General features: G+C 31.8%; 4 protein-coding genes across 12 annotated transcripts in view; 3 read left to right on the top strand and 1 right to left on the bottom strand.

The window, feature by feature from the left end:
* The window catches only part of LOC123015633 (ecdysone receptor), a 66,777-nt gene extending 59,974 nt beyond the window's left edge, over positions 1-6,803 (top strand). For all 5 annotated transcript variants that reach the window (XM_044415486.1, XM_044415484.1, XM_044415485.1 and 2 more), the window contains 2 exons: positions 1,119-1,341; positions 4,670-6,803. In XM_044415486.1, the coding sequence (XP_044271421.1) occupies positions 1,119-1,341; positions 4,670-4,920 (474 nt within the window). In that variant the 3' untranslated portion in view covers positions 4,921-6,803. The remainder of the gene's footprint in view (positions 1-1,118; positions 1,342-4,669) is intronic.
* Positions 6,804-12,180: 5,377 nt separating this feature from the next.
* Positions 12,181-20,919, bottom strand: LOC123015632 (mast/stem cell growth factor receptor kita-like). Of its 4 annotated transcripts, none has more exons than XM_044415480.1 (14): positions 20,426-20,919; positions 20,300-20,376; positions 19,887-19,914; positions 19,403-19,672; positions 19,266-19,355; positions 17,263-17,456; positions 16,939-17,213; positions 16,723-16,892; positions 16,303-16,477; positions 16,198-16,255; positions 15,992-16,151; positions 15,722-15,944; positions 15,583-15,674; positions 12,181-13,286 (listed from the first exon to the last, which is right to left on the bottom strand). In XM_044415480.1, the coding sequence occupies exons 2-14, from the start codon at positions 20,363-20,365 to the stop codon at positions 12,559-12,561; spliced, it is 2,529 nt and encodes an 842-aa protein (XP_044271415.1). In that variant the 5' UTR covers positions 20,366-20,376; positions 20,426-20,919; the 3' UTR covers positions 12,181-12,558. The 4 variants fall into 4 exon arrangements, with proteins under 4 accessions (XP_044271415.1, XP_044271416.1, XP_044271417.1 ...); XM_044415481.1 differs by having other exon boundaries at positions 15,583-15,671; XM_044415482.1 differs by lacking the exon at positions 20,426-20,919 and having other exon boundaries at positions 19,403-19,817; positions 20,300-20,362.
* A 460-nt stretch (positions 20,920-21,379) lies between these two features.
* On the top strand, positions 21,380-22,313 carry LOC123014255 (macro domain-containing protein CT2219-like). Its single transcript, XM_044413280.1, has 3 exons — positions 21,380-21,733; positions 21,779-21,947; positions 21,994-22,313. The coding sequence occupies exons 1-3, from the start codon at positions 21,404-21,406 to the stop codon at positions 22,284-22,286; spliced, it is 792 nt and encodes a 263-aa protein (XP_044269215.1). The 5' UTR covers positions 21,380-21,403; the 3' UTR covers positions 22,287-22,313.
* Positions 22,314-22,480: 167 nt separating this feature from the next.
* The window catches only part of LOC123014211 (chromodomain-helicase-DNA-binding protein Mi-2 homolog), a 10,301-nt gene continuing 7,583 nt past the window's right edge, over positions 22,481-25,198 (top strand). Inside the window, exons 1-5 of one of the 2 annotated variants that reach the window (XM_044413201.1) lie at positions 22,481-22,654; positions 23,109-23,191; positions 23,246-23,371; positions 23,426-23,713; positions 23,766-24,080. In XM_044413201.1, coding sequence (XP_044269136.1) covers positions 22,618-22,654; positions 23,109-23,191; positions 23,246-23,371; positions 23,426-23,713; positions 23,766-24,080 — 849 coding nt within the window. In that variant the 5' untranslated portion in view covers positions 22,481-22,617. Of the gene's footprint in view, positions 22,655-23,108; positions 23,192-23,236; positions 23,372-23,425; positions 23,714-23,765; positions 24,081-25,198 lie in introns of both variants that reach the window. The other variant, XM_044413193.1, reaches the window with a different exon arrangement.

The raw sequence follows: 25,198 nt of genomic DNA, 5'->3' as shown, positions 1-25,198 counted from the left end.
AACTTTTTAATTAAAACTTTAATCGAGTTTTATATGAATTTTATAACTCTGACTGCAATGGTGAGTTTTTTTCAGAAGTCTAAATTAATGTGTTTTCAATTTGAGTTTTAATCTTGATTTTCAAAATTTCGAATGTAAAAAGAAATATCAGTTTGTTATTCGAAATTCTGGGCAATTTRAAAATTCATAATGCAAGCTTTAACGAAAGTCAGAATTCCGAATTTAAAAAGAGGATTTATAGTGTTAAAATGAATAGCAAAATTCGTCAATTTGTCAGGGAATCATCAACTTAGTGGTCGGTAAGTGCCAGAATGTTTTGGCTGAGATTTTATTTTTTTCTCCCTATACATATTAATCTAGTTGAACTATATTTCGGGTAAATACATTTATTTCAATTTTAAATATGAATTTTGAATTTAAGCTGAGATACTTACTATAGTTTTATAAAAAAAATGATCAACAAAAAAGTAAAAAAGGAATTTTTTGTTAAAGATTTTCAAAATTAAAAATTTGAGTTTTGTTTAAAAATCAAAATTTCACGCTTGAAAAGTGTAATTTTAATTTTAAGATTACAAGTCAATAATTTTAAGTTTAAGTTTGCTAATTTCGCTTTTTGAAACTGAAACTTAGCTTAGTTTGGAAATTGACTGTCTAAATTTCAGAATTGTCGATCCAAGCCTGAAAAAATAGAATACAGAATTTTTGTGGGAGTTCTAGATGTACAAATCGAAGAGTTTAAATTTTAGATTTTCAAGTAGGCAATATAAAACGAATTCCGGATTTAAATAAATTCAGGATATTTATTTTTAGAAAGTAAATTTCGCGTAGAATATTAAAATTGTAATACGAGTATGTATTTTATTAAAAATGGTAAGGTTAGTAAAGTTTGAAAAGTAAAACTTGAGCCTGAAAATACGATTTTCGATWATAGAATAGTAAATTTCTTGTTTGAAATTGCAGTTAAGAAAGAGACCCAGAAACAAGTAGAATAATTTTGTCTTGAAATAATTTATTGTATGGCATATGATTTGCATTCTGACTTGTCCTGTGAAACTAGTAAAATACATGATGTATGCATTTTGGGCGACGATTAAATGTGAGAAATTGGTCATTTTCAGGCATGTTCCAGTGAAGTGATGATGTTCAGGATGGCTCGACGTTACGACGTACAAACGGATTCCATCCTCTTCGTAAATAACCAACCATATTCAAGAGACAGCTATAATTTGGCTGGAATGGGGGAAACCATCGAAGATCTCTTGCATTTCTGCAGAACAATGTATTCGATGAAGGTGGACAATGCCGAATACGCCTTACTCACCGCCATCGTAATATTCTCAGGTATTATTTCAATCACAAAAACTATTTTTCCCAGTCAATTTTGCTCAGTAGAAGTGATTGCTTATAACCCAACTATTGTGTTTACAATTTAGGTCTTATCAACAAGATTACCTCGCAATTATTTTTCATTCAATCATTTTTATTTTCATTAAGCAATTCCGTTGTCGATGATTACAAAAATAGGAATAATTGAAAGTGGGCTGTATGAGTAGTCATTTCGGCTATTTGTAAATCCACGTGTATCGTCGAAAACCTTGGAAAAAATCATTACAGTCACGGTGAAGTACCGAAGGTCACCAACCATATTGATGTTTTCACACTCGAGAATTTGGCGACTTTTCAATGAATAAWGACTCGAACCGTGTAATTGGCAACATCGCGAAAAAACGATGTGTATAAGATGGAAGTCTTTTGTTGTCGACTAAGTAGCAAAGGTGAGCGATCGGTTCTATTCAACGGGATGATAATAGAGCTAGACAATTGCGTCGTGATGTTAATTGTTGCTGAATTCGAACACTCGCCTCCGTTTGCGCTAATCGGCGAAAAAGTCGCTCCCGTGATGCAGAAAAGCCGATTGTGCGACATGCAATCGGTCGAGAAGATTGCGTGGAGATACGAATTTTATGTCGAAACTTTACGATATGATGAAAATTTTCAATGGAAAGCGATTTTCTCGCATGACGGGGGCGAAAATAAATAATGCAGAGGTTTTACAGCACGTTTTAAAAATATAACGCACGAGAGTTTTTACGTGGGTGAGACGACCATTTGATATTTTGTTCAAAAATTGGGCAGTTTATGTTGACAGTTCGGTATTTATTTAACTTTATATACATTGATGATAAATTGACAAATCGCTGTTTCATGTAAATAGTTATGAAATTCTTAAAGCAATGAATAATTTGTTTTCAATAAATTATCCTGAACAAGCATAATTTATTCACTTTTGAAATCGTGTGCTATATTCTCTGTTAAGCATTTTTACACTTTATTATTTATGTTTTGCTAAAGAAATTGATAATCACTAACCAGTAATCAGAGTTGGCTTGGAATTGGAATAATTTTATTTAATATATTCATTTGTTTCGAAAAAAAGAAGTTGACGATTTGATAACAGCTCCATTATGATTGTTATTTATTGAGAAAATCAAACATAAGTTTAGTGTTTTTTAAATCATCACTGTGTTTTTAGAGATCTAGAAACATAACTTTCCGTATTTTGCGTTCACTTCTTTTCTTAACTTCACGGTGAAATTTATTAAATGATCAAATTGTTGATTTTCAAAAACCTGTTTTCAATTTCGACTAACAAAAAAAATTAAATAAATTGATTTGACAAAATATTGGAGAAAAAAATTTGGAAAAGTCAAGGTTTCAAAGAACAAAAAATAAACATTTTGTGCCGAAGAAATTACTGATCAGTTATTTTGTGTGAGATGCCTGTCAATGAACGCTCAAAAAGGAGTAGAATACCTGGTTGATGGGAACAGAATTTTTAACTTCAGGGCTATGTTTGGACTAGATAGAAGGTAAACATAAAAAAATATTATTATTAAATTATTATTGTTATTTAAAAAAATCCGATTCTCCATAAGTGAGCGGTGTCCTGGAGAGTACTAAGAAGGTACCGTTTTTTTCTCGCTTATATCTAAAAACGGTGCCTGTTATGAAAAAAAAGGGGTTATATACAAAGTAAAATTTCCTGCAAGACGGTCTTGTCGGTTTTTTTTAATCTTAAATAGTTTTCGAAATATGTGCTAGCAAGTATCGCAGCGCTTWAAAAAAAATCAATACTCTGCATCATCTTTGCAACACAAGACAGAAGTGATTGTGATAGAATATTGGTTGCAAATTGTACTGTAGGCTGTTGTAACTTGTAGCAAATAATTTCTTTGTACTTACCTTTAAGAAAGTGAGGTTATGCTTCACTTATTGCATGAAAATGATTAAATTCGAAGAAAATTTGTATTTCCTCGTCGCCAATTTATGTTGTATTTGTAAGCACGCAGGATGGGTAAAACACTACTTCAAAAAAACACTATTTTAAGGTGCAAATTCTCCTTCATAATACTCACAATAGAAAGTGCATTAAGGACAGATAGTCATTTTCATTAAAAACTGGAATTATTTTAATGAATGGATGAAAGTCTAAGTTGACCAATTTCGCTATTTTTGAATGAATGTAAAATTTAAAGTGATTGGCTTTTTATCTTATTATAATGGCCGACCTCAAACGGACCAATCACATGATTGCATTGAATTTTGAATGAATCCAACAGGCTAAAGTGATTGGTCCTTTATATTATTATAATGGCCGATCTTGAACGGCCCAATCACAATGCGTACAACTTTTACAATAATCCTTACGTTAATCCATTACTTGTTTTTTAGAGAGTGTGATATTCGCTAGTTAATACACTGGCGGACACGGAATTTTGGACGATTTGTCATTCGAGTGACATAAAAATGTAACACGGGCCTTAGGCAACTAACCTCACTTTCGGTTTTTGTAATTTTTATCCTGATTTCTAGAGAAAAAGTGACAACAAATCAAAATAATTTATTGAACTTATATAAAAACACGTATTGCTGGCTACTAAAACTTTTGAATTTTAGTTTCAAACGTCAATCATATTGACAATAAAGCGTGACTTACATTGACATTTTTGAAACTGACATAAATTTGATGTCCAAAATTCCGTGTCCGCCAGTGTATCTCTGATAATTATTTGAAATCAAAAAACGTCAGAAGACCATCTTGTAGAAATTTACACATACATAAACGGCACCTTCTTGGTACTTTACTGAACTCTGATAACTTTTAGTATATTTCTCTTTTAACTAACCCAAATAAAATCCTGAAGTTACAAATGCGTTCTAAAACTTAATAATTGACTCGACTATGAGTGGTTTGAGTAATAATAAAAATTACGACTTTTAAAGCTAGATTTAGGTATTAATTTTTCCTATGAGTTTAAAGAAGGCTGAAGTTTCATTTATTTGACTTAAAAAACGTGGTTCTAGAAAATTACGACCAAACAGGGTTAAATGTGAAAAAAATAGGTGGTATTATAAAAGAAGTCGCCCACGGTTGTCCTCAATTGTCTATTCTGTCCTGATTTGTTTTGCCAATCTTTGCGAAATCCAAGCCGTAGCATTGAATAATGCGAATTTTTATGCGTTACCTCGAGACTGTGTGATTGTTTGGCCGTCGATTCTAAATATTTAGAAGTTCCCAGTAGCATGATGTTTTATTTAGGCCTTGGATCATTGATTTATTTTATGTGTCGAAGAACATGTCAACAATTTTTGTGTTTATCTGTTTCAGAGCGTCCAGCGCTGATTGAAGGCTGGAAGGTGGAGAAGATCCAGGAGATCTACTTGGAGGCGCTGCGGGCGTACGTCGACAACCGGAGAAAGCCTAAACCGGGCACGATATTCGCGAAACTCCTGTCAGTACTAACCGAATTGCGGACATTAGGCAACCAAAATTCCGAGATGTGCTTCTCGTTAAAACTGAAAAATAAAAAACTGCCGCCGTTCCTGGCGGAAATCTGGGACGTCGACTTGAAAACATAGTAGAGGTGACGTACCGACAGGTGGATGTTTGCTGCTGTTTGGAAAGCGGATTTCGAATACGACTTAATAATGGCAGTGGATCGGCTCACCACCGAAAGTTGGCTGTGAAATAATGTAAATTTTTTTTATTAATTAATTATTAAACGAATGTTGGACGGCATCTAGAGAAAATGTTATTACTGAGCATAGATTTATTTAGATAATTACATAGAGAATATTACTCGATGAATCAAACTATTAAGTAGATTTTATAAATGCCTGTATAAACTCTGCGACTTTTGTAAAACACTTTATCTTGGCAATTTGCTTACTTAATTGGTAAGACTGGACCGGACTGACTTAACAGAGGTGCCTTCACTTGAAATACGGATCATACGACTGAGGGCAGGTGCAAATTATGACAATTACAATGCCAGTAGAGTTAGGCCGACTGGAAATGATCTGAAATTATTGAAAAAGTGCAATTTAATTTTATTTCAAATTAACAAACGAATCGTTTAGACGTCAAAAGCACCAAATCTACGGCAAAGGAGGCAGAATTACTTCAAACAATAATAATTTTTAACAAAGAAGCAGCCGTCCGCTATAATCCAAAATAGTGAAAACGTGAAGTGATTCGGATCTAACAGTGAACGAGGACTCGTGCCATTTTACCCGGGCATCCTGTCATACATACGTATAACCACACTATACAACAGACTATCCTGCCTTTACAAACTATTGATGTTTAACTCTTCGATGTGTAGTTGTAGCCTACTCATTTTTATACTGTACTGTATAGTTTCTGCATTCGTATTCTGCTGCTAGATGCGCTCGTAATTATAACGACATATTTTTCATCAATTGTAGATAGAAACATATTTTCATAAACATACAGAGACAGAAGTATTTTTGTTGGACACTGAATTATTATTATTTCATTTCGCGCGCGCCATCTATTGCCTTGCCACCAAGCACACGGTTTAGTTAACACCGGGAGTCAACCATCCTGACTGGAATCCACCAATAAGACGCTGATTTATCCTTCCATATTTTCACAAGGATCTCAAAACCTAATCTTATCATTTTAGCATTGTATTCTAAAGTGCAAGGTGCTATGAACGACCCTGAACCGGCATCTATTAATATACAACACATCATCATTTAAAAAAATTTGTTTAACTTTATTTTATTGATTTTGGATGTTAAACAGATTGTTTCATTTATATAATAAACACAAGCCCAGTGGCTATGAAACGTCATGGAATATCACGAGTCGTAACAGAGTATTGAAAAAAAAAAATATTTCTCTATTTTTATCAATTTGGAATTATGCTAATACATAGCATACAAATACTCAAACATTATCGCATAATCACGAACCTGTCACGTTTCTTTTGTATTTCAGCAAGCTGTTATTTGTTGTGGGAACAAGCAAATCGTTTAATTAAATCCTGACATAAAGGTCTTGTCAGTTTTGATTTTTTTAACCGATTTCAAAATTGCAATTAAACCGCAGGAAATTGCTAACCATTTTGCCCGTTTCTTATTTATTTTTTCAGATAAAAAATTTCAATATGAGAATTATCTCATGACATTGTTTTCACACGTTGCAACAACACTGATCTAATGTAATATTGATAATATACAACGTGGAGCTTTTAAGTTTGTTTTCGTTGTTTTTAGAATCAAAATTTTATTAAGGAATAAGATTTTTATGAAAAAATTTTGAATGATCTATGTTATGTAGTATAATTACTAAACGTCAAATTAGTTGCGAATTAAAATTTAATATCAATTAATGTTCTGTACAGTTGGAGACAAAATACTTTGGTCGTCAAATGTCACTTGAGTGACATTAAATTGTAAAGCATGCTTTAGGTCTGTTAACTTTATTTTTAGCTACTGTCAATCATAGTTGACAAGTTGTACATATTTTTGATAGAAAAATATAATAGCTGTCATCAATTTGAAATTGTCATTTATTTTAACGTTAAAGCTTGAATTACATTAAAATGTCAGAAAAGTGACGACCAAAGTATTTTGTCTCCAACTGTAAACAGGCCCTAAAATTTGTAATATATCTTTGCGTGGCTATAAACTGTATTTAAGATTCATTTTCCAATATAATATTAAGAAAATACTTTGAATTCAGGATTGGGTTATTATTTTTTGTGGTGCGTTGATTTGGTGGCTGCCGGACTGAGGTTGGTTTGGTGGTTCCAGTCCCTTGTTCGTGGCTGATCGGTGCTGCGATTAAAGTTACGTCTTCGTTGGGCGGGCGTAATTTTAGATGGTAATTAAATGTAAAGGCCTTCGAGAAAATTCTAGATAGTAGTGGAGAAGCGTACAAAAGTGTAAAAATTTTAATGGTACAAAGTTTCAGGAACTTCTTGTTGTAATATTTGTAACGGTTGGCTCCTTTAGTTTCTCACTGCCAACAGTGGCTCTGTCTCTCTCTCACTCATCCATCATCATGATAATCACATACCTAGTGTCTCACTCGATGTCTGCGTCCATGCAGTCCGTTTGTTTCGGATCAATTCAAATCAGGCACAAATGATTTTTCTAATATGTAAACGTTGAGTCACTGCCAAATTTGTTCGACTGCCATTCACTTCAACTACGATAGATTTTTTCGTATTAAATGTATAGCGACTGCATGGATTATTATTGTGTACATGTTACGATAGGGTCTCGGGCGGGGGCGAAGTCTGGCCTCGAAATACAATTCGTGATGCCTGAAGGGGACGACGGAGGCCCCAGCCCGGGATTTTTTTACTTGAGTTATCAGTGTTATTACATGACAAAGTAGCATGGAAATTCGGACCGGTGTGATTCTAGCCAGCAGATTAAATTGGACGACTCCGTCAATCTCTCGGTTCATAGTAACGATTTCATTAGGAATCTTTAAGTATGTATGATAATTGTAAATAACTGGTTTTAAATCAGGTTTCATACCAATTATAAGTTTGCATCTTATTGTGTTTTCGCATCTTTTGTCCGAGCAGGACTTCCGGAAAAACGCAATTCTTTCTTGTGCCTGCTTGCACACAAAAGAGTCCATTCCTACTACGAGTGAACTATATAATATTTAGACTTATTGAAAAGTGCAATATGTACAAATTTTACTAATTTACTTTTTTTTATATATCATTAATTAAGTACTGTATATCGAGATGATTACTATTAATAAAAATATGTGTTACTTTTATACTGAGCATACTGAGTGGCAGTATTATACGTTTTAATAGCAACCGTTCTGACGAATTGCCCATTTTTGTCAGTTAGGTTGGAGCAACCCCGAAAATTTAAAAACGGTAGTTTGCTCGAAACAGTCATGATTCCAATGGACAAGTCTCCCATACCCGAATCGCAACTAACATCAAGTTAAGATACAAAATTTAGTTACCTTTAGTTAAAAATATAAGAAATTTACACGATTCGAGTACGGGATTTGATTCCATACACCTGATGTTTTATATTATTGACTTAAGCGTTATTTAATGTACAGAAGACTATTTGTTGTTTTTATTTCAAGTCATGACTGCTTCGAGCGTGGATGCCTTAAATCACAGTTGACCTGTAAATCGAGTGTTGTTCGAACATGTTCGATGAATATATTTTGTGCAGTAAACATTAAATTAATAGATTTTCTGTGTTTTATTTTTATTCCCTTTACTCCTTTTTAWTCTGCCTACAATTCTGATAGGTATTTGCTCAGAATAAGTGATTTGTTTTCTCAGTGTATCCATGTTTTATGAAAATAACTTACAACTGCTACAGTAAACTGTTGCATTCTAATTGATCGGGGGAACGGACAATCTTTCTTATTTGCTCAATGTTATTTAGAAAATCGTAACATTATACTCAAATTGACTTAGTTCAGTCTATTTTTTTTCTTGTGGACTTCTTGCTGTAACGAATTAAATAACGCACTATTTACCTAAACACCGAACGTTTATTTAAAAATAAAACTAAGAAGGTTACAAGGTTTTGCTGTAAATACAATTTTTTCTGGCTTTCTCTTTTTTCCGCCATTAACTAACCAATAGAGGGATGAGGAACGTATGTCAGAATTCATAAACCCATCCTTATTTTAACACTTTCGAAAGCGTCAAGAAATTTACAATTGTTTATCACCCTAARTATTTGAATTCTTTCAACCCTATGGTCTTTTTTAAAAATATATGGGCAATGCTTGATTATTCTATTCTGTAGAATTTTAAATGTGCCATGTATTTTTTTAATGTAGTGTTAATTGATCTACTAGTTTGCCCAATATATTTTTGGTCACAATCTTTACAACTYTTTTTGTAAGTCCCCGACTTTTTTAAAGGTTCKGCTTTGTCTTTTGAATTTCTTAGAAGTCTCAGAAGTCTTCCAGGACATCCAAAAGACAAAGTAGAAACCTTTTTGTTAGTTTCAATTCTCCCTGAGGGTGATCACTTTGTAAATAGTGTGTGTTATTTAGTTCACTCTTTGTTRACATTAGAGCTCAGTTTTTATTAAATTATGACCAAAACCTTTTTATGTATTAAAAAAAAATAGTTTATGCAAGAAATGAGGTTCCAATTGTCTTATCTCAGGTCGTTTCGTTCCATTTCAATCTTTTTTGATAAAAATCTTGCGTATCTTAAAAGGTTTTTGATGAAAATTTCACCTATTTGGAAATCCCGTATTTTGTGTGTTTGTGTTGAAAAATCATACGCATTGTGGTAATTATTATTAAAGCTGTTTTAAATTTGTGTACTACATTTATTATAAAACTTTGTGGTATTATACAAACTTTTACTTGTATATTACCAAAGTGACAGCAGTGAGTCCAAAAAATAACAATTTCGCATAAAATTGTTTTAAATGTTTTTTTCCAACACTAAAAATTTCCTGATCCAATATTTGTGTTGGAAAAAATTTTGAAGACAAGTTTTATAGTTCAAAAATCTCAGTCTATTAAATTCTCACTCAACCTCAATTTTTAAACTGTCTAAAACTCTTGTTGTCTTAATAGATATTACAAGACTGTTAACGCTAAAACGTATTTTCTTTTCTTAATGTTTACATATGCAAGTTACAACTTTTTGAAAGTGATCAATGAGAAGGAAAAAAAATTGACAAATTTTTGATTAGAATGTTTTTGGAGAGCTCTTTCTTTAAAACAAATTATAATAAAATAATAACTATTTAATTAATAATCGTACACGTGGGAATCGCCACCKAAGAGATTTTCTTACATAACACGCGGTACATATCAAGAAGTGATTAAAAAGTATGGAACCAAACGTTTCTTGCTTAAACTATAAAAATTGATGTTTTATAAAAATAAAAATTTTCGAATTTTTTTTTTGAGTTCTACAAAAAAAAATATTTTTTAAATGGCAACCCACTATAAAACCATTTTTTTTCTTGAAGGTTATGATGTAAGGAATACAACTATCTAGGTACAGTTGCGAAATTAAAATTTCGGGCACTACAATCATTTTCATAATGTAAACTCTAAAACAACCTTTACTTTAATAACCTCATTATTTACTCTTGTCATGTTTATCTCATTTTGACTTATTTACTTTAAAAAATAGTAATTTGTGGCATAATAACGCGTAGGCAGCAGATCAAAGCAATGATTTAATTACACTTAGTTCAAGTAATAAATTTCCTACGACTACTTGTGCCATCGTAAATTTAGGGTAAGATTTCAAGGTTTACAACAAAAAGACCCTTCAAAGTGGTCGGCTACCAGTAAATGATTCTTTTTTTGGCAAATTATACCATTTTGTCGTAAATCACGGGTCTGGTTTGTGTTTAAATAAAAAAAGCAAGTCAAAATTTGAAATTGTGATATCAAAGCTTGATGCGCTAGCAGGTACAGATTCATTTAGTATAAAAACCTTATAGGAAAATTAACAGAAAATATTCATAAAACACACAAAACCGTCATTTATTAACAAAAAAAATTAGAAAAAGTCTCAAAATATACCCTATCAATAATTAATTACGTATATAGTTTTAATTAATCAGAAGTCGCGATTTATCAATACACGTAACCTATGCCACACCCGGTACATACCAGGTGTCCCAGCGAGTTAAAAAAATCCATTAGTGACCTTTAAATGGTAAAATAAAATATATATATATAGGACATTGATAGATCTAGTCCATCGCCAAAAATTATTTTCAACTCTACAGCGTGTCTCAGAAATAAGTTACAATACAAACTTGAATGYAATACCATATGTTTCTTAGTTTTTGTATGTAGATTTTTGTGACAATGTTTTTAAGCTAAACTTTGATTGGTCGATTTTGTTTAGTTTTAAAAATAAGACGGTTTTTTGACGAAAACATGCATTTTTTAATAATTTATTACACAAAAACTAAGTCATTTAGAAATATTTCTTTTTACTACCGCAAAGAAGAAGATACAAGCTATAAGGTTGTAACATTTTTTAGTGTGTTACATTAGCAAAGATAAAAAATTAAGGTTTGTTAAAAGTTCATTAACTTAAAAAATTTGAATGGAACATTATTTATTGTTTTTGCATTTAAAATATTATTAAATTGTCTTTCTAAAATTATTTACTTTTAGGTGTTTATAATCAATAACTAAAAAGATATTTAACGTTAAACATTAAAAAAAAATACTATACTATTGTTTCAGAAGCCAAAAAGTGCACAGTTGCACAAGAGATGAAAGAAATATTACTTAATAATCACATTGGTGTTAAACTGAATCCATTATTCTTTATTTTTCAATGAAATAATTCGAATTTCAGTATTTATAACGACTATTACAATCTCTGGATAAATCAACGGATAAGTGATCCGTGGTGTAATTACTATGGTTGCCATAGCATCATCAACAATGCTCAGATATTGAGAGGCATTGTTGCTACAATTAACATTGAATGTTAAATATCTTTTCATTTATCAATTCTAGACATTAAAAGTTTACTTTTTTTGATAGACAATTTATCAATCTATTAGATGCAAAAATAAAAATAGGGTGTTCAATTTAAATTATTTAAGTTATTTAACTTTCAACAAACTTCTTAATTTATTAATCTTTACAACTGCAAAACACTAAAAAATTGCTACAGCTTTAAGTTCTGTACTTTCTTCTTCGTAGAAGCAAGAAAAAATTTGTTGTAGCTGTCTTAGTTTTGGTGTAATAAATTTCGAAAAAACGCACGTTTTCGTTAAAAAAAATAAGCAAAATCGACTAATAAGAGTTTAGCGTAAAAACATTGTTTTTTTTTTAAAACACAAGTTTTTATTTTTGGGACATGCTGTATGGTTGAAAATAATTTTAGGTGATGCACTAGTTGAGTATCTATCAATGTCCTATACAATTTTTTTAATTTTACCATTTAAAGGTCATTATGGACTTTTCAARTTGCTGGGACAACCTGTATTCACCTTGTACAGTAAATTTTGTTTTTGTTTGAAAATAAAATAATTATAATTGTTGAAATGAATATTAATTACTGAGAAAGTATTTTTTATTAAATTCCTCATTTTTTTTTTATTACTAATAATAAATTACTTATTTTATCATTAATTTATCTTTTTTTCACGTTAAAGCTCGAGTTAAAAAATGGCAACTAATTATGAAACTAATTAGATGTATTTTGTTTTGTTGTATCACACATAAACAAATCACAATTATGGCCGGTTTGTCTCTTCTTTTTCCTCCATCTCTTCTTCTTCTTCTTCTTCTACTTCTTTCTCTGCAAGTGTCTTTTTTTTAATAGTAATCGGCACTTCTTTAACCACAAGTGCATCACTCGGTGGAAAAACATAATACGGATTAAGTTGTTTAAAGTTCACATAAACTTTTTTCGCTTTCACATCCAGCGCACTGACCAATTCTTGAAACGTGGGTCTCTGGTTCGGATCCGTGGCCCAACACTGCTTCATCAACGAATAGAGTTCATCGGTGCAAATCTCCGGCCTTTCCAACCTTCTTCCCATTTGCAAGAAATGCTGAATCATCGAATCCTGTACGTTTTCGTAAGGGAAAGCTCCTAGAGTCCCGATTTCCCACAATACTACACCGAAAGACCAAACGTCACTTTTACTATCGTATTTCTGGTTGATGATGGCTTCAAGAGCCATCCAGCGCAAGGGAAGCTTTTTCGTCCTTTGGTTGATGTAAACACCACTTCGGGACATTCCGAAATCGGAGATTTTTAAAGTTTTAAATTCGTTGATTAGGATGTTGCGAGCGGCGAGGTCGCGATGAGTTATGGGGATTTTCTCAAGATGAGCCATACCTCTGGCGATTTGGAGAGCGAAGTTTTGGAGCTCCTTGTGGTCCAGGACCTTCTCAAGGGCATGCTTGTAGTTTGCGAGGAGCGGGGTCAAGGGGTCTTCCAAAGTAGTAAAGACAGCTAAAAAAAGAAAGAGTATTAATGCGACGAAAAAGTACTGTTTATGGTCAAGTTTAAATCTAACAAATTATATTGATTTTTTTATATGTTAATGTTCACATCACTTACTAATCATATACATACAGTGAGCGGCAAAATTATTGAATAATCTTATTAAAACTGAAAATATTTTATTTTGGCAATAATGCTTGAATCGGTCAATTTTCTTTTTAAAAAGTATAGGAGTAGATACACAATGTTCAACTTTTACACCTTTTGGTTTTTGAGTAATGACGTCACAGACATCTTTTTAATTATCGAAATGACAACACCAAAATATTAAATATTCAGGGCCGTCTTAAGATATTTCGCGCTACTAAAAATAATGCGCCCCTCATAAGAAAATACAGGGAAAGGAAAGCGAGGAGAGGGTAAGCTTTTACAAAAATTAAAGAGTCAATATACTAGTGAGTTGGCAAAGTCCATTATTTACCTTCAAATATTAAAATTAAAAAAAAATTATATAGGCAATTGATAAATACTTACTAATGTAGTACACCGCCTGACATTATTTTSAACTATACAGCTTGTGTCAAAAATACGTTACAATACAAACTTATGATGTAAAAAGAAAAAACATTATTCTGCTTGACATTCTTGGATCAATTTTTTACTACAACATGTCTTTAAAAGCTAACTTTTTAATTATTAATCGATTTTGCTCAGTTTTTGAAATAAGTTTATAAAGTATATAAAGATACACTTTTAATTGCTTTCAAACTTTTAGATACAAAATCAATAAATAGGGTGTTCCATTCAAAATTTTTAAAGTATGGAACTTTTAACAAACTTCTTAATTTTTTTACCTTTACAAATGCAACACACAAAAAAATTTTATAACCTTAAAGTTTGTACTTTTTTTTTTGCAGTAACAAAAAAAATGTTCTAGTTGTCTTAATTTTTGTGTAATAAATTTTCAGCGCCCCGGGACTGTAGCCCATTTAGCCCTGTGGTTAGGGTGACCCTGTAAATATTACATAAAGTTTTCGAAAAAAAGTGAAATAATATCAACAAAAAAAACATACAATTTTAAATCAGGTAGAAAATTTTGTATTTTTTCGACCTGTTCGAGCATTTTCGCCAAAACAAAATATTTTCAGTTTTAATAAATAAGATTATTCCATAATTTTGCCGCTCACTGTATACTTCTTTCTATTCAAAAGGTACATTCAAAAGGTCTACAAACATTTTTTTAAACGTTTAATTTTTTTTAAGGATGAAAATAATTAATTAGTTGCAGCATATTTCTATCCAAATTAAATGACAAGAAATGGAAAATGGAAAATAACTAGGTACACTAATTGCCGTATTTATAACAATTTTGGATTTTTTTAACCTGAATAATTTTACAATTTTATTTATACAGTGACTCAATTAAAATTTTAGAGTGAGTGTTTCAAAGTGTGGTGTGTTTTTCACAAGCATTTTTAAACTTCTTTTACGTTGTATGTATTTTATTATTCATTATTTGCCCATTGAGTAAGCTTTTATTTATTAAACTTTTTGGTAACTCGTACTGTTATTGAGAAAAATACAACGATGTGAACAGCGAGTTAACAGAAATTTTTATTCTCAATTTACGTTGCCAGTTTCGAAAAAGTTTATTAAGACTTTTTTGTTTTGTATGACATGAATCATGACCTTGTAAAATTTTGCCTATTATTTCAAAACTAACCTTTATCWACTTTTACACTTCTTACCGAGATAGGTACTTAGATAAGTACTTAGATTAATTAAACTTTATCATCAAAACTCAAAACATTTGAGCGAACATGAATAAATAACTAATAAAGAATAAAAAAAAATAGTTTCTGCTTATCGATTTTCTAATATTATTACTTAATTAAGACAAATCTATATTAAAGAAGAAAGTAAGTAGGTATATACAGGTGTGTCAGAACTCGTGCCCCAGAGAAAGATTTCAAATAAGATACCAGGAACACGGAAAAAATGTTCAAAAAATTTTTATCCATAAAAAGTTTTGAGAGTTTAAATTTTGCACTTTGATATCTTACATATTTCTCTAGGGCGCGAGTTTTGACGCATCCCGTATGTAGTATTTTTAACTTAAATAGGTAAGTAATAAAATAGGCYGAGCATTCATTTTTTGCGAGTAGGTATGTACATACACTTTTATGAAGTACAGTTGGTACTATTATTTTTTGTTGATTAAGCTTGCAATTAATTGATTGTATCTAGATCAAATTTTAAGATTGCATGATTTAATACGAGAACATGTGATTTCTAAAAAACTTACTTTCGGAAGTTGATGGTAACCTGCTTGTGGTTACAGAAGTAACACTGGTAGGACTTGGTGGTTCAATATACGCTCCATCACTGTTGTCACTGCTACCTATCACAGTTAGAATTGAAGATTTTTATTTTATTTAACTTACTCTGGGAAAAATACTTGTTTATTTTTTTCCGCAAACCATTGTTCTCGCAACTCCAGGAGATATTTTTTGAGGTCACCGCATGGTACCAATTCCATTACCATCATACAGGGTGTTTCCAAAGTACAGCAACCGAGAAGAGAAACAATATTCGGGTGTTTACCAATTTTTTTGAAAATTTCTATTTCTGCCTTAAAATCATCAGCTGCTTCTCTTGTTATTTGTTCTAAAAAAATCGAAGTTAGTGAAAAAATAAATAGAGTTTTTATTAACCTCCTTCTCCTAAAGTTTTTACCGCCACCATTTGGTAACCTTCACATCCTCCAATTTCCAGAGCTTTAGCTGAATACACTCTACCAAAAGCTCCCATTCCGATGATTTCTTTAATAATTATCTTATTTCGGGGAATTTCAAATTCATCGAAATCTCCTCTCTGGAACACTTTACGAATATCCTCGTCGATTTATAAAAACACTTACCAAAAATTCGATTGGAGTGTATTGAGTGTTGATGCTCATGGGAACAAAATTACTGTTTCTGTAAAGAAACTAATAGAAGACAATTTTTTCTAGTATTTTACTTACTGTAACGGCTGTAAAGCAACATCATCTTGGTGAAATGTGTATCTGTATCTAGGAATTATCAATCCTAGTAACTTTTTCACATATTTTAAAATATGTTTATGCAAGTAGGCCATCACGACTAAAACAAGGGTCAAAACGACGAAGAACATAAGATGAAAACTTTGACGAGGAGGAGCTAAAATAAATTATAAAATAAAGGCTCTAAGGGCTTTATGATGTGAATTTATCTTTTACTTTCGTACTTTAGAAATAAGGGAAAATTGCTTCAGAAATTTTTATTATGTGTGGTGGTAACATTGCAGTTAACAATTAAAATTTTCGTCATCTACTATAAATATCCCACCATTTTAGTGTTGGAAACACAAAGTAAATAGAAAAACACTTTAAAATCTCAGTACAGGTATCAAAAAATCACATTACCTGTAAAGTAAAATTTATCTTCGCCCAAACAAGTATAATTATTTATAAATGTTCCATGTAAAGTGTAATTTTCATTTTCGAACACTTTCATAATCACTATAGCTGTATCCGAGTTTATATTAGGTTTTCCGACAAATTCAACAAGCATAGAAAAGATTTCCGCTGATGAACTGAAAATTCTTGTTAAACCAACTTCAAAAATCTTACTTTACTTACTAAAAAAAGTTGACTTTTGTTAGGTGATAAGGTTTATTATTCGCCGCTTTAGTACCTGGATCCCAATGAATTTTGAACTTGTTATCATCGTGTGGTTCAACACTTAAAATTTTCGAAATTGGTTTATGCCCCTCGTCACAATATCCTTCTATTTCTGATGGTACCTTGTAAGTGACGACACAGTCATCAGTCTCATGAAACTCTATAACAATATCAAGATCGCAGTTGGGTATAATATCATAATCCATTAGTGCTTTCGGTATAATAATTTCGTCCTGAAATTTCAAATGAGTGTTTTGTTACTTTGTGACTCCCAAGACTCACAGTGGCATTGTAAAAATTCCTACTCGACGTAAGCTTACAATTTTCATCTTCATATTTTGACATCACTTCCACAGTGAAGATGCTTTTATCAACAACATCCAAAGTTATATTCAAATAGAGGTAAGACTTATTTGTTTTATTATCATTTAGCATGGTATTTATGGAATAGTTTTGGAAGTATGGACATTCTTCTCCTAAAACAGTTTACACCCTGAATTATTATAACTTATATTGAGTAGCATATAGCAGTATAGTAGTAAAACTTGGGACACCCTGTACAGTGAAGTCTCGAAAATCTGAGTTGAATGAGACCAGGACCCATTGGAAGTATTAAAAAACTTTTATTTTGTACTCAATGTTAAAGAGTGCTTTTATCAACTAATTTCAGTAGATAAAATAGTCTTTTATCGTATAGTGAAATAAAGTAATTTTTATCTACTGTTTATATTTCAAGAAATTCTGGTAGGTGAGTACAAATAAAAACGAAATATTATACACGACGATAAAGATTGTTTATCTACTCGTGAAAAAAGCCCACTCGTGACTTCGTCACTCGTAAACTTAACGTTTTCACTCGTAGATAAACAATTTCTTTATCCTCTTGTATAATAAATAAGTATTATTATTAATTAAGTATTATTATAGCGTTATGGAATCAATGAAATGTTGAATTAAAATAACAACAGTAAATAATWATTATTTATTTTCAATAGCGCTTTTTTTAATTCTTTCAAAAAAAGAACATCGTACAAAATCTTTTAAAAATTTGTTTTGGTCACTCGGTTTGACATTTCGTGCTGAATCTGAATTTGAAATCTGTTTTAACTTTCATTTGGGCTATTTTGAGAAAATTCACTTTTTTCATCTCATCAATATTTCAATGGCTCATGTAGCTAACATTAAAAAAACAGTTTTTTATTTATTAAAATTGATTTCCTTTCAACATGGAATCGAGCATGGAATAAAGTAACTAATTGACTAATAATCTAGTACTTTATTCCCTCGGGAATAAGATAAATAAAATACCGATTTTTACTCGTAAAACAAACTGGAATTAAATGAACCGAATCTTTTAAGTGTTTTTTGACGTACAGAGTGCGCCATAACTCGCGCTCTATAGAAAAATTACAAGTGAGATAAGATACTAGGATCATGGACAAAATGTTACAAAAAATCAATGTACAAAATTTTCGAAGTTATGAGAGTTTAAATTTTGCACTTTGACTCTTATTTATTTCCGTTGGAAAAATAATTTTTRAAGTTTTTTTGCTAAAGGCTATTAGAAGAGGAAGCAAGGAAGCTGTATCCTAAATTGTAACTCTGTTTAATGTTATTTGTGGACTTTATTAGTTACATTTTGTCCCTTCACTAAATAATTATAAAAAAACATATACAAGATCAATAAGATCATCAGCATCATTAAACAMATATAAAAAATGTCAAATGTCAAAACATAAATGTCAAAATTTTTTGACAGGTAGAATTTTTTAAACATTTTTTTCACGTTCCTGGTATCTTATCTTAAGTATTTCAAATTTTTCTATGGAGTGCAAGTTCTGATACACCTGTATAAAAAAACTGCTTGCTAACCGTCAGTGATCTTCATTTAGGTAACACTGTACTGAGCAATTAATACTTGCCAAAATTATTATTTTCTAAAAAAATTAAAAGTTATTTGACAATAAAATTGTATATATTATTTTTGAGAGCTTTTTTTAGCGTCGATACGTTAGTCGTGTATAATCTATTTTTTTTCTATAGCATTCGTGTATTTTATTAAAAAAAAATGGAAAATTATTAGGTTAGTTTTTTTTGTTTTAAACATTTATTTGTAAAAAAATTAAAATAAAATAATGAAAATAGAAATTAAAACGGTTTTTTTAAACATTTAAATCTCAAATCAGCACCCTAAAAACATAAAGTACACTTTATTGGAACAAGATTTCATTGTATCTCAAAATACAACTGTAAAAAGTAAAAATTACGTCATGCAGAATATTTACCCAAACTCATGTTAAAAGTGTTGCCGTAGTTGACGCAAAGTTCGCTTGTTTCGGGACATACTCCGACATCCATTTCTACGAATTTTGATCCTAGGATTTAAAAATTAAAACAAACAAATCACCTCACAAATATTTACCTTTTATCAGAAAATCTAGACCGTTTCCCTCAACTGTTGAAACATTATAAATACAGGAAGAATAATTACAGCTCATGTCAACAATTAAAACATTATCGAAAACTTCAACTTTGCAACAGTTCTTTGATCCTACACTGTTAACCAGCCATTTGGTCAGCTTTGAGGGATGATATGTTAAACTTAAATTAAGAATAGTTCCATTGAGACATCCTGCCGCTTTTATTCCATCACATTTGTGTGTGGGAACAGACGTGCTAATGTTAATTATTTCTAAAAAAATTATTCCTTGAAATTTCTAAAAAGAACTGTTTGTTTATTTAATTTTGTTTGGTTTACTGGTCAACTCGACCTTTGATGTGAATTGAACGTCGTTAATAAGTGCGAAAATTTCTTGTGTACTTTCATAGAATAAAAGCTAAATATTTTGAAAACGTGATAAATTCATATTGATTTAAAAAGATTATGATTTTCTCGAAATTCTTACCTGTCGTCGAAGTGTTATCAGCACTAGCCTGTAAAATAATAAATTTGCCAAATTAAACAGGATTTATCTTTAGCCATATGGCTGGATATCTGACATATTTTTAAAATAATTATTTTCATTCATTATTCACATTAATTTATCAGTCTATCAAATTGTGACTCATTGCCTTTCTGAGTGTTTCCCGGCGTTAAGTTTTCACGAAAATATACTAATTAGCAATATTAGCATAATCACATAATCCATAGCTATAATTATTTGTTTAAAGAGGTCTTGAAATACGCAATTTTTAATACGCTCCACAAAGTTTAAATTTGTTGGCACGTTATTTAAAGTTAGTGATTGATTCACGCAGTTTGGATGTTATAACATTTTAATTTATACAATGTGAACAAAGGAAATGAATTAATAGCTACCTTGTTTTGAACGATTTCCAATTGAATTACTATAATCATAACAAACATCACTTTGATCCAACACATTTTTCTTTATGCTAAAATCGAAAAATTAAAGACATTGTAGGTATAAGTTAGAGCAAATACCTTCCTGACACGTGAAAGACTAGACTTAAACAAATCTCGTCTAAGAATAAGAATTCATGATAAAAATAAAATAAATTCGTCTAAAAGCAATGTTTAGGAATTTAAGAGATTTATAGGTAAATTGAAAACTTTCAACTTCGATTCACATTATACAGATGGCTCATGAGAAATAAACTATTTCTAAACGTTGTATTAAGTACATATCTTATTTGACGAAACTTAACGTTTCAATATTTTATCTTATCGATATATAATTTTAATCACATCCTTAGAAAACATTGAAGAATGTGAAATAGTAAGTAATCAATTTAAAATAGGAACAATTGGGTTTACACTTTCAAATAACATCTGGAGATCTTAGTCCTTAGAACTTAATTTATATATACTGTTAATTTAATCACCCACAAATCAAAATAACACTAGTTTTCGCGATGGTTCACGCTTGATAAATTGACGTGCGAAACGCGCTTGGGAGATAAATTAAACTAAGCTTCGTACCGGGCAACTTTGTTATTGCTATATCAGGGATTTTATCATTAGTTGACGATAAAGATTCTCCCCTATAAGAGAATTACTAAAAATTTGCTAATGCAAATAAGGGCGAAGTGTGTATATTAGACCAACCGTAGCGCTTGCATAATTTACCTCTATTTATCTAGTAATCATTAGATCACTACATAACCTTATCATATAAACACATTATGTAAGCAAACACGACATAAAAGCGTAAAACGCAGAAAACCCACCCATTTTTTTCATTTTTTTAAAACCTTAAACATTTATTTTTTATTTTTATTTTGCTACAATGTAATTTTTAGGTGTGTACGCAGGGTACATATTACGTACGTAATAAAATTGTCAATGAATTTATTAATTTATTTAGTTTTACTTTATTTTAGCGTTTTTTTTTTTATAATAAATAACATAATAATTTGTATTGTTGGTTGTCTACATGCAGCGGAAATGTAACCTAACAAAATGTTTTCTTGTCAAAAAATTGTAACGGTCATAACTGTTGCAGTAAAAGCACCAATACGGGCTTTGGCAAGTGCTACAAAGTTAAAAATGACCGACTGGAAAGTAGAAAAAGAAAAATTCTTGTCTATGTCCTTGGACGCTAAAAGAAAATTGTATGCCAGTAAGGAATTCAAACAAATATCAGACATCCCAACATGGGAAGAATATGCCAAAAAAGCGACCCTCGCCTCACAAATCCCTCGAAAGACTGACTTCCAAATCGATAGTTCTCTCAATAGTTCTCTACGCAAAAAAGTTTCTATTTTTCAGGGCGATATCACAACATTAGAGGTAATTTCATTTATTTATTTACACAACATAACATTTGTGTTTCAGATTGATGCTATCGTAAACGCCGCTAATACGTCCCTGTTAGGTGGCGGAGGTGTCGATGGGGCTATTCACAGAGCTGCAGGCCCCAATTTGGTTGCAGAATGCAAAACTCTCCATGGGTGCCCCACTGGGGACGCTGTCATAACAGGGGCTTACAAATTGCCGGCTAAATGTATGTCGGATCTCAAGCTTGATCGAATATTACTTATTTATTGCAGATGTTATTCACACAGTGGGCCCGAGGGGCGAAAAACCGGGACTCTTACAACAGTGCTATAGAAATTGTCTTAAAATCATGTGTGAGAAGAAATTGCAAACTATTGCTTTCCCATGTATTTCAACAGGGATTTATGGGTATCCGAATGAGCCTGCAGCCCACATTGCTGCCTCAGAAGTGAGGAAGTTTTTGGAAAATAACACTGAAGTTGAGAGAATAATTTTTTGTATTTTTCTGGAGCAGGATCATGTGATTTATGAGGGGATTTTGCAGTCGTACTTTCCATTGAATTAATTGTTTTGAAATAAATGGTTCATGTTATTTTTTTTTGTTTTCTTGCTGTATCAAAGCATTCAAAACTCCATTTTATTTATAAAAATCACAAACATTTGTATTTGGGGGAAAAATGAATGAGAGTGAAAAGGATGGAGCGCATTGTAGTTTATTTCATTCGAGAATTCGTTTGACACATGCGCAGTTGGCAACATTGTCTAGGAAAGGGGATAAGAGTGAAGTGAGGGAAAGAACAACTATCCAAGAAAAGCCGTGTAAAGTTTTGTTTTTTGCGGATTTTCTTGAATAAAAAGTGAACAATTAGTGGAATTATCGTTAAGTGTCCTGTGTGATGGCTTCCGACGAAGAAGTCGAGGACTCTTACGCCGGTAAGTTTCTTTTACGTCCGGTGCATAGGTGTAAATCTAAGCCGACTTGATATTCATGTGTTTTACTTACAAGTACCCGAAATTAAGCTAAATACCGTTCGATTACGCTCTTTGTGCCTCTAACTCGGCCTCTGACACCCCAAATGGGGGCAAATCGCGGCCGGAGAGCCGCAAAAATGAATAATTATAACCTGGTAATCAGTTATATTAGGCGCGGGGAAAGGGGGACGCAGGTTTTCATTATTTTTGTGACAGCGCGCGGGCATATCCTGACCCTTAACAAAATGGAGGCCATCAAACAAAGAGATTGGCAGATTGCAAATTAGAGGTTTCCGCGTAAAATGTATCGGAGGTTTTGGGGTTAGAAATTTCATATTTTCCCTCCAAAATTTTGTTATGATCACGCTGACCACTGTCCACATGGCATCCACATGATTTTATTTTTGCTAATTAGGGGAAGAAGAGGCACAGGAGGAAGCCGCAGGAGACCCCGTCGAAAACGAGCCGGAGTCCGACGAAGCTCCAATCAAACATGGAGTAATTTTAAAAATTTAATTAAATCATATTTTTTGTCTAAATTAGAAATTACAGGACGAGGATGATGATTATGAGCCGGAAGATGCACGAAAGAAGAAGAAAGGAAAGAAGAGAAAAGCAAGAGGCGAGGAGAAGAAAGGAAAGAAGAAAAAGAAAAAACGAAGAAATGACAGCGGAGACGTAAGATTTTTACATCGACAATGATTTCATAACCAACAAAATGAATTTATACAGGAGAGCGATTTCCTCTTGGATGAAGATAACGGGGCCGGCGACTCGGACTACGCCACTAGTAAAAAGGGTCGTAAATCTCGGAGTTCGACTAAACACCCATCAACGCCTTCAACTCCAGCGGAGAACACTTCAACCGGAAGTGGAATGCCCACAATTGAAGAAGTGTGTTCGACTTTCGGCCTAACCGACGTCGAGCTTGAGTACACAGAATCCGATTTCCAGAATCTCACGACTTACAAACTTTTTCAACAACATGTGCGCCCTTTGCTCACTAAAGAAAATCCAAAGGTGTGTAACAATTTTTATGGCTTCGCCTTTTGCCAATACTTTTCTTTTTTAGGTTCCTATGTCGAAACTGATGATGTTAGTTGCGGCAAAGTGGCGAGAATTTTCAAATATCAATCCTAATTTGCAATCAGAAAACAATGATGCGAATGTTGGGTCTTCGGCCGAATCTGATTCGTATCCAAAACCTGGAAGACCTAGAAAGGAAAAGCCGGAATCGGAGGCGTTTGACGAGGATGATGAAGATGATGACGATGATGATGGGAAAAATAGGAAGAAGAGGAGTGGGAGAGGAAAGAAATCCTCGAAGAAGGCGTCCAAGGTGCCTACGTTGAAGATTAAGTTGGGCAAGAGGAAACGGGGAAGTTCGGTAAATAGAAAAAATATAGTGTTTGCATTAGTTTTTACAAGAAAAACATTTTGAAATTTTTGAGAGCTTTAGAAGCTTGTGCCCTAAATTGAGATTGCTTTTTTTGTGCAATTAATTCAATAAATTACAGATACTTTAAAAATGAGAGTTAAATATTTAAATTGATGTATAATTGAAATCATGTACTATTTAGTGTAAAGAATCATAACAATCTATTGTTTTAGTTATTAAATGGGAAAAAAATACAGTAGGCATTAACATTTTAATCTTATTTTTTCGTACAATAGCTAATTAGAAATTGTTATTGAAAGGAATAATGTTTTTGATATTTATAAACTGCTGCTTTTCATAAAAAAATACACTAGTTATTTTGTTACAAGTACCTAAAATACATTTTTTTTTTGTATACGCTCTCGAAAACAGCTGTTCAGACTCTAAAATCTCTAAAATGAGTCTTTTCCGCAATCAATTAAAATAGTACGTAAAATGTGGGTACTCAGTCTCCGAAAACCGTTTCTCCGGACTAAAAAATAAAATTGGTTATTATCGTGGCGAAATTTTTTTAACTAATAAGAGGTGTGAATTTGTGTTTTGGGGGCTTTAACAAAAAAAAAATGTTCTTTCTTACACGTACCTTAAAACTCATCTGCTATTCCAGACTCGGCTTCGCCTCGTCCAGAAACAGCAACGATTCGTCTGCAAAAACTGTATCTTAGGTACTTGTAATAAAAATTACTATTTTGCGGACAAATCAACGCTGCTGAATAGCCGATGAATTCCCAAAAACGTTTTAGGTACAATTCCGGAATTAAAATTTCGGGCAGTATTGTCATTTTCATAATGTAAAACAACCTTAACATTAATAACCTCATTTTTTACTCTTGTCATGTTTATGTTATTTTGACTTATTTACTTTCAAATTCAAACTGACTCCGTCACCGACAAAAAAGTTTAATTCTCAGAMGTCAGTCATGATGGAATTTTAATTCTGCAACTCGATATGTTACAAACAYTATTTTTTGTGAAAGCTCTTAAAAACACATTTGCATCTGTCATTATTTACGATCATCAATACAAATTTTGGGAGCGTATATAACTATTTTTGTTACAAGTACCTA

Source organism: Tribolium madens, unplaced genomic scaffold (assembly GCF_015345945.1).
Source record: "Tribolium madens isolate multiple individuals breed KSU strain unplaced genomic scaffold, Tmad_KSU_1.1 Scaffold_19;HRSCAF=116;Tcas5.2_LG9, whole genome shotgun sequence".
Classification (NCBI taxonomy): domain Eukaryota; kingdom Metazoa; phylum Arthropoda; class Insecta; order Coleoptera; family Tenebrionidae; genus Tribolium; species Tribolium madens.
Note: the sequence above shows the minus strand (reverse complement) of the source record. Positions and strands in the feature narration are given on the sequence as shown.

What these genes read in the sequence shown, in the direction of transcription:
- LOC123015632 (XM_044415480.1), bottom strand. Translation starts at nt 20,365, where the DNA reads ATGTGTTGGATCAAAGTGATGTTTGTTATGATTATAGTAATTCAATTG. An exon ending in AGATAAATTTTACTTTACAG is followed by an intron (nt 16,478 to 16,722) that starts GTAATGTGATTT and finishes AATTTATTTTAG; the next exon opens with CTCCTCCTCGTCAAAGTTTT. An exon ending in GTTACCATCAACTTCCGAAA is followed by an intron (nt 13,287 to 15,582) that starts GTAAGTTTTTTA and finishes TTCTTTTTTTAG; the next exon opens with CTGTCTTTACTACTTTGGAA.
- LOC123014255 (XM_044413280.1), top strand. Translation starts at nt 21,404, where the DNA reads ATGTTTTCTTGTCAAAAAATTGTAACGGTCATAACTGTTGCAGTAAAA. An exon ending in GCGATATCACAACATTAGAG is followed by an intron (nt 21,734 to 21,778) that starts GTAATTTCATTT and finishes TTTGTGTTTCAG; the next exon opens with ATTGATGCTATCGTAAACGC. An exon ending in TTACAAATTGCCGGCTAAAT is followed by an intron (nt 21,948 to 21,993) that starts GTATGTCGGATC and finishes TATTTATTGCAG; the next exon opens with ATGTTATTCACACAGTGGGC.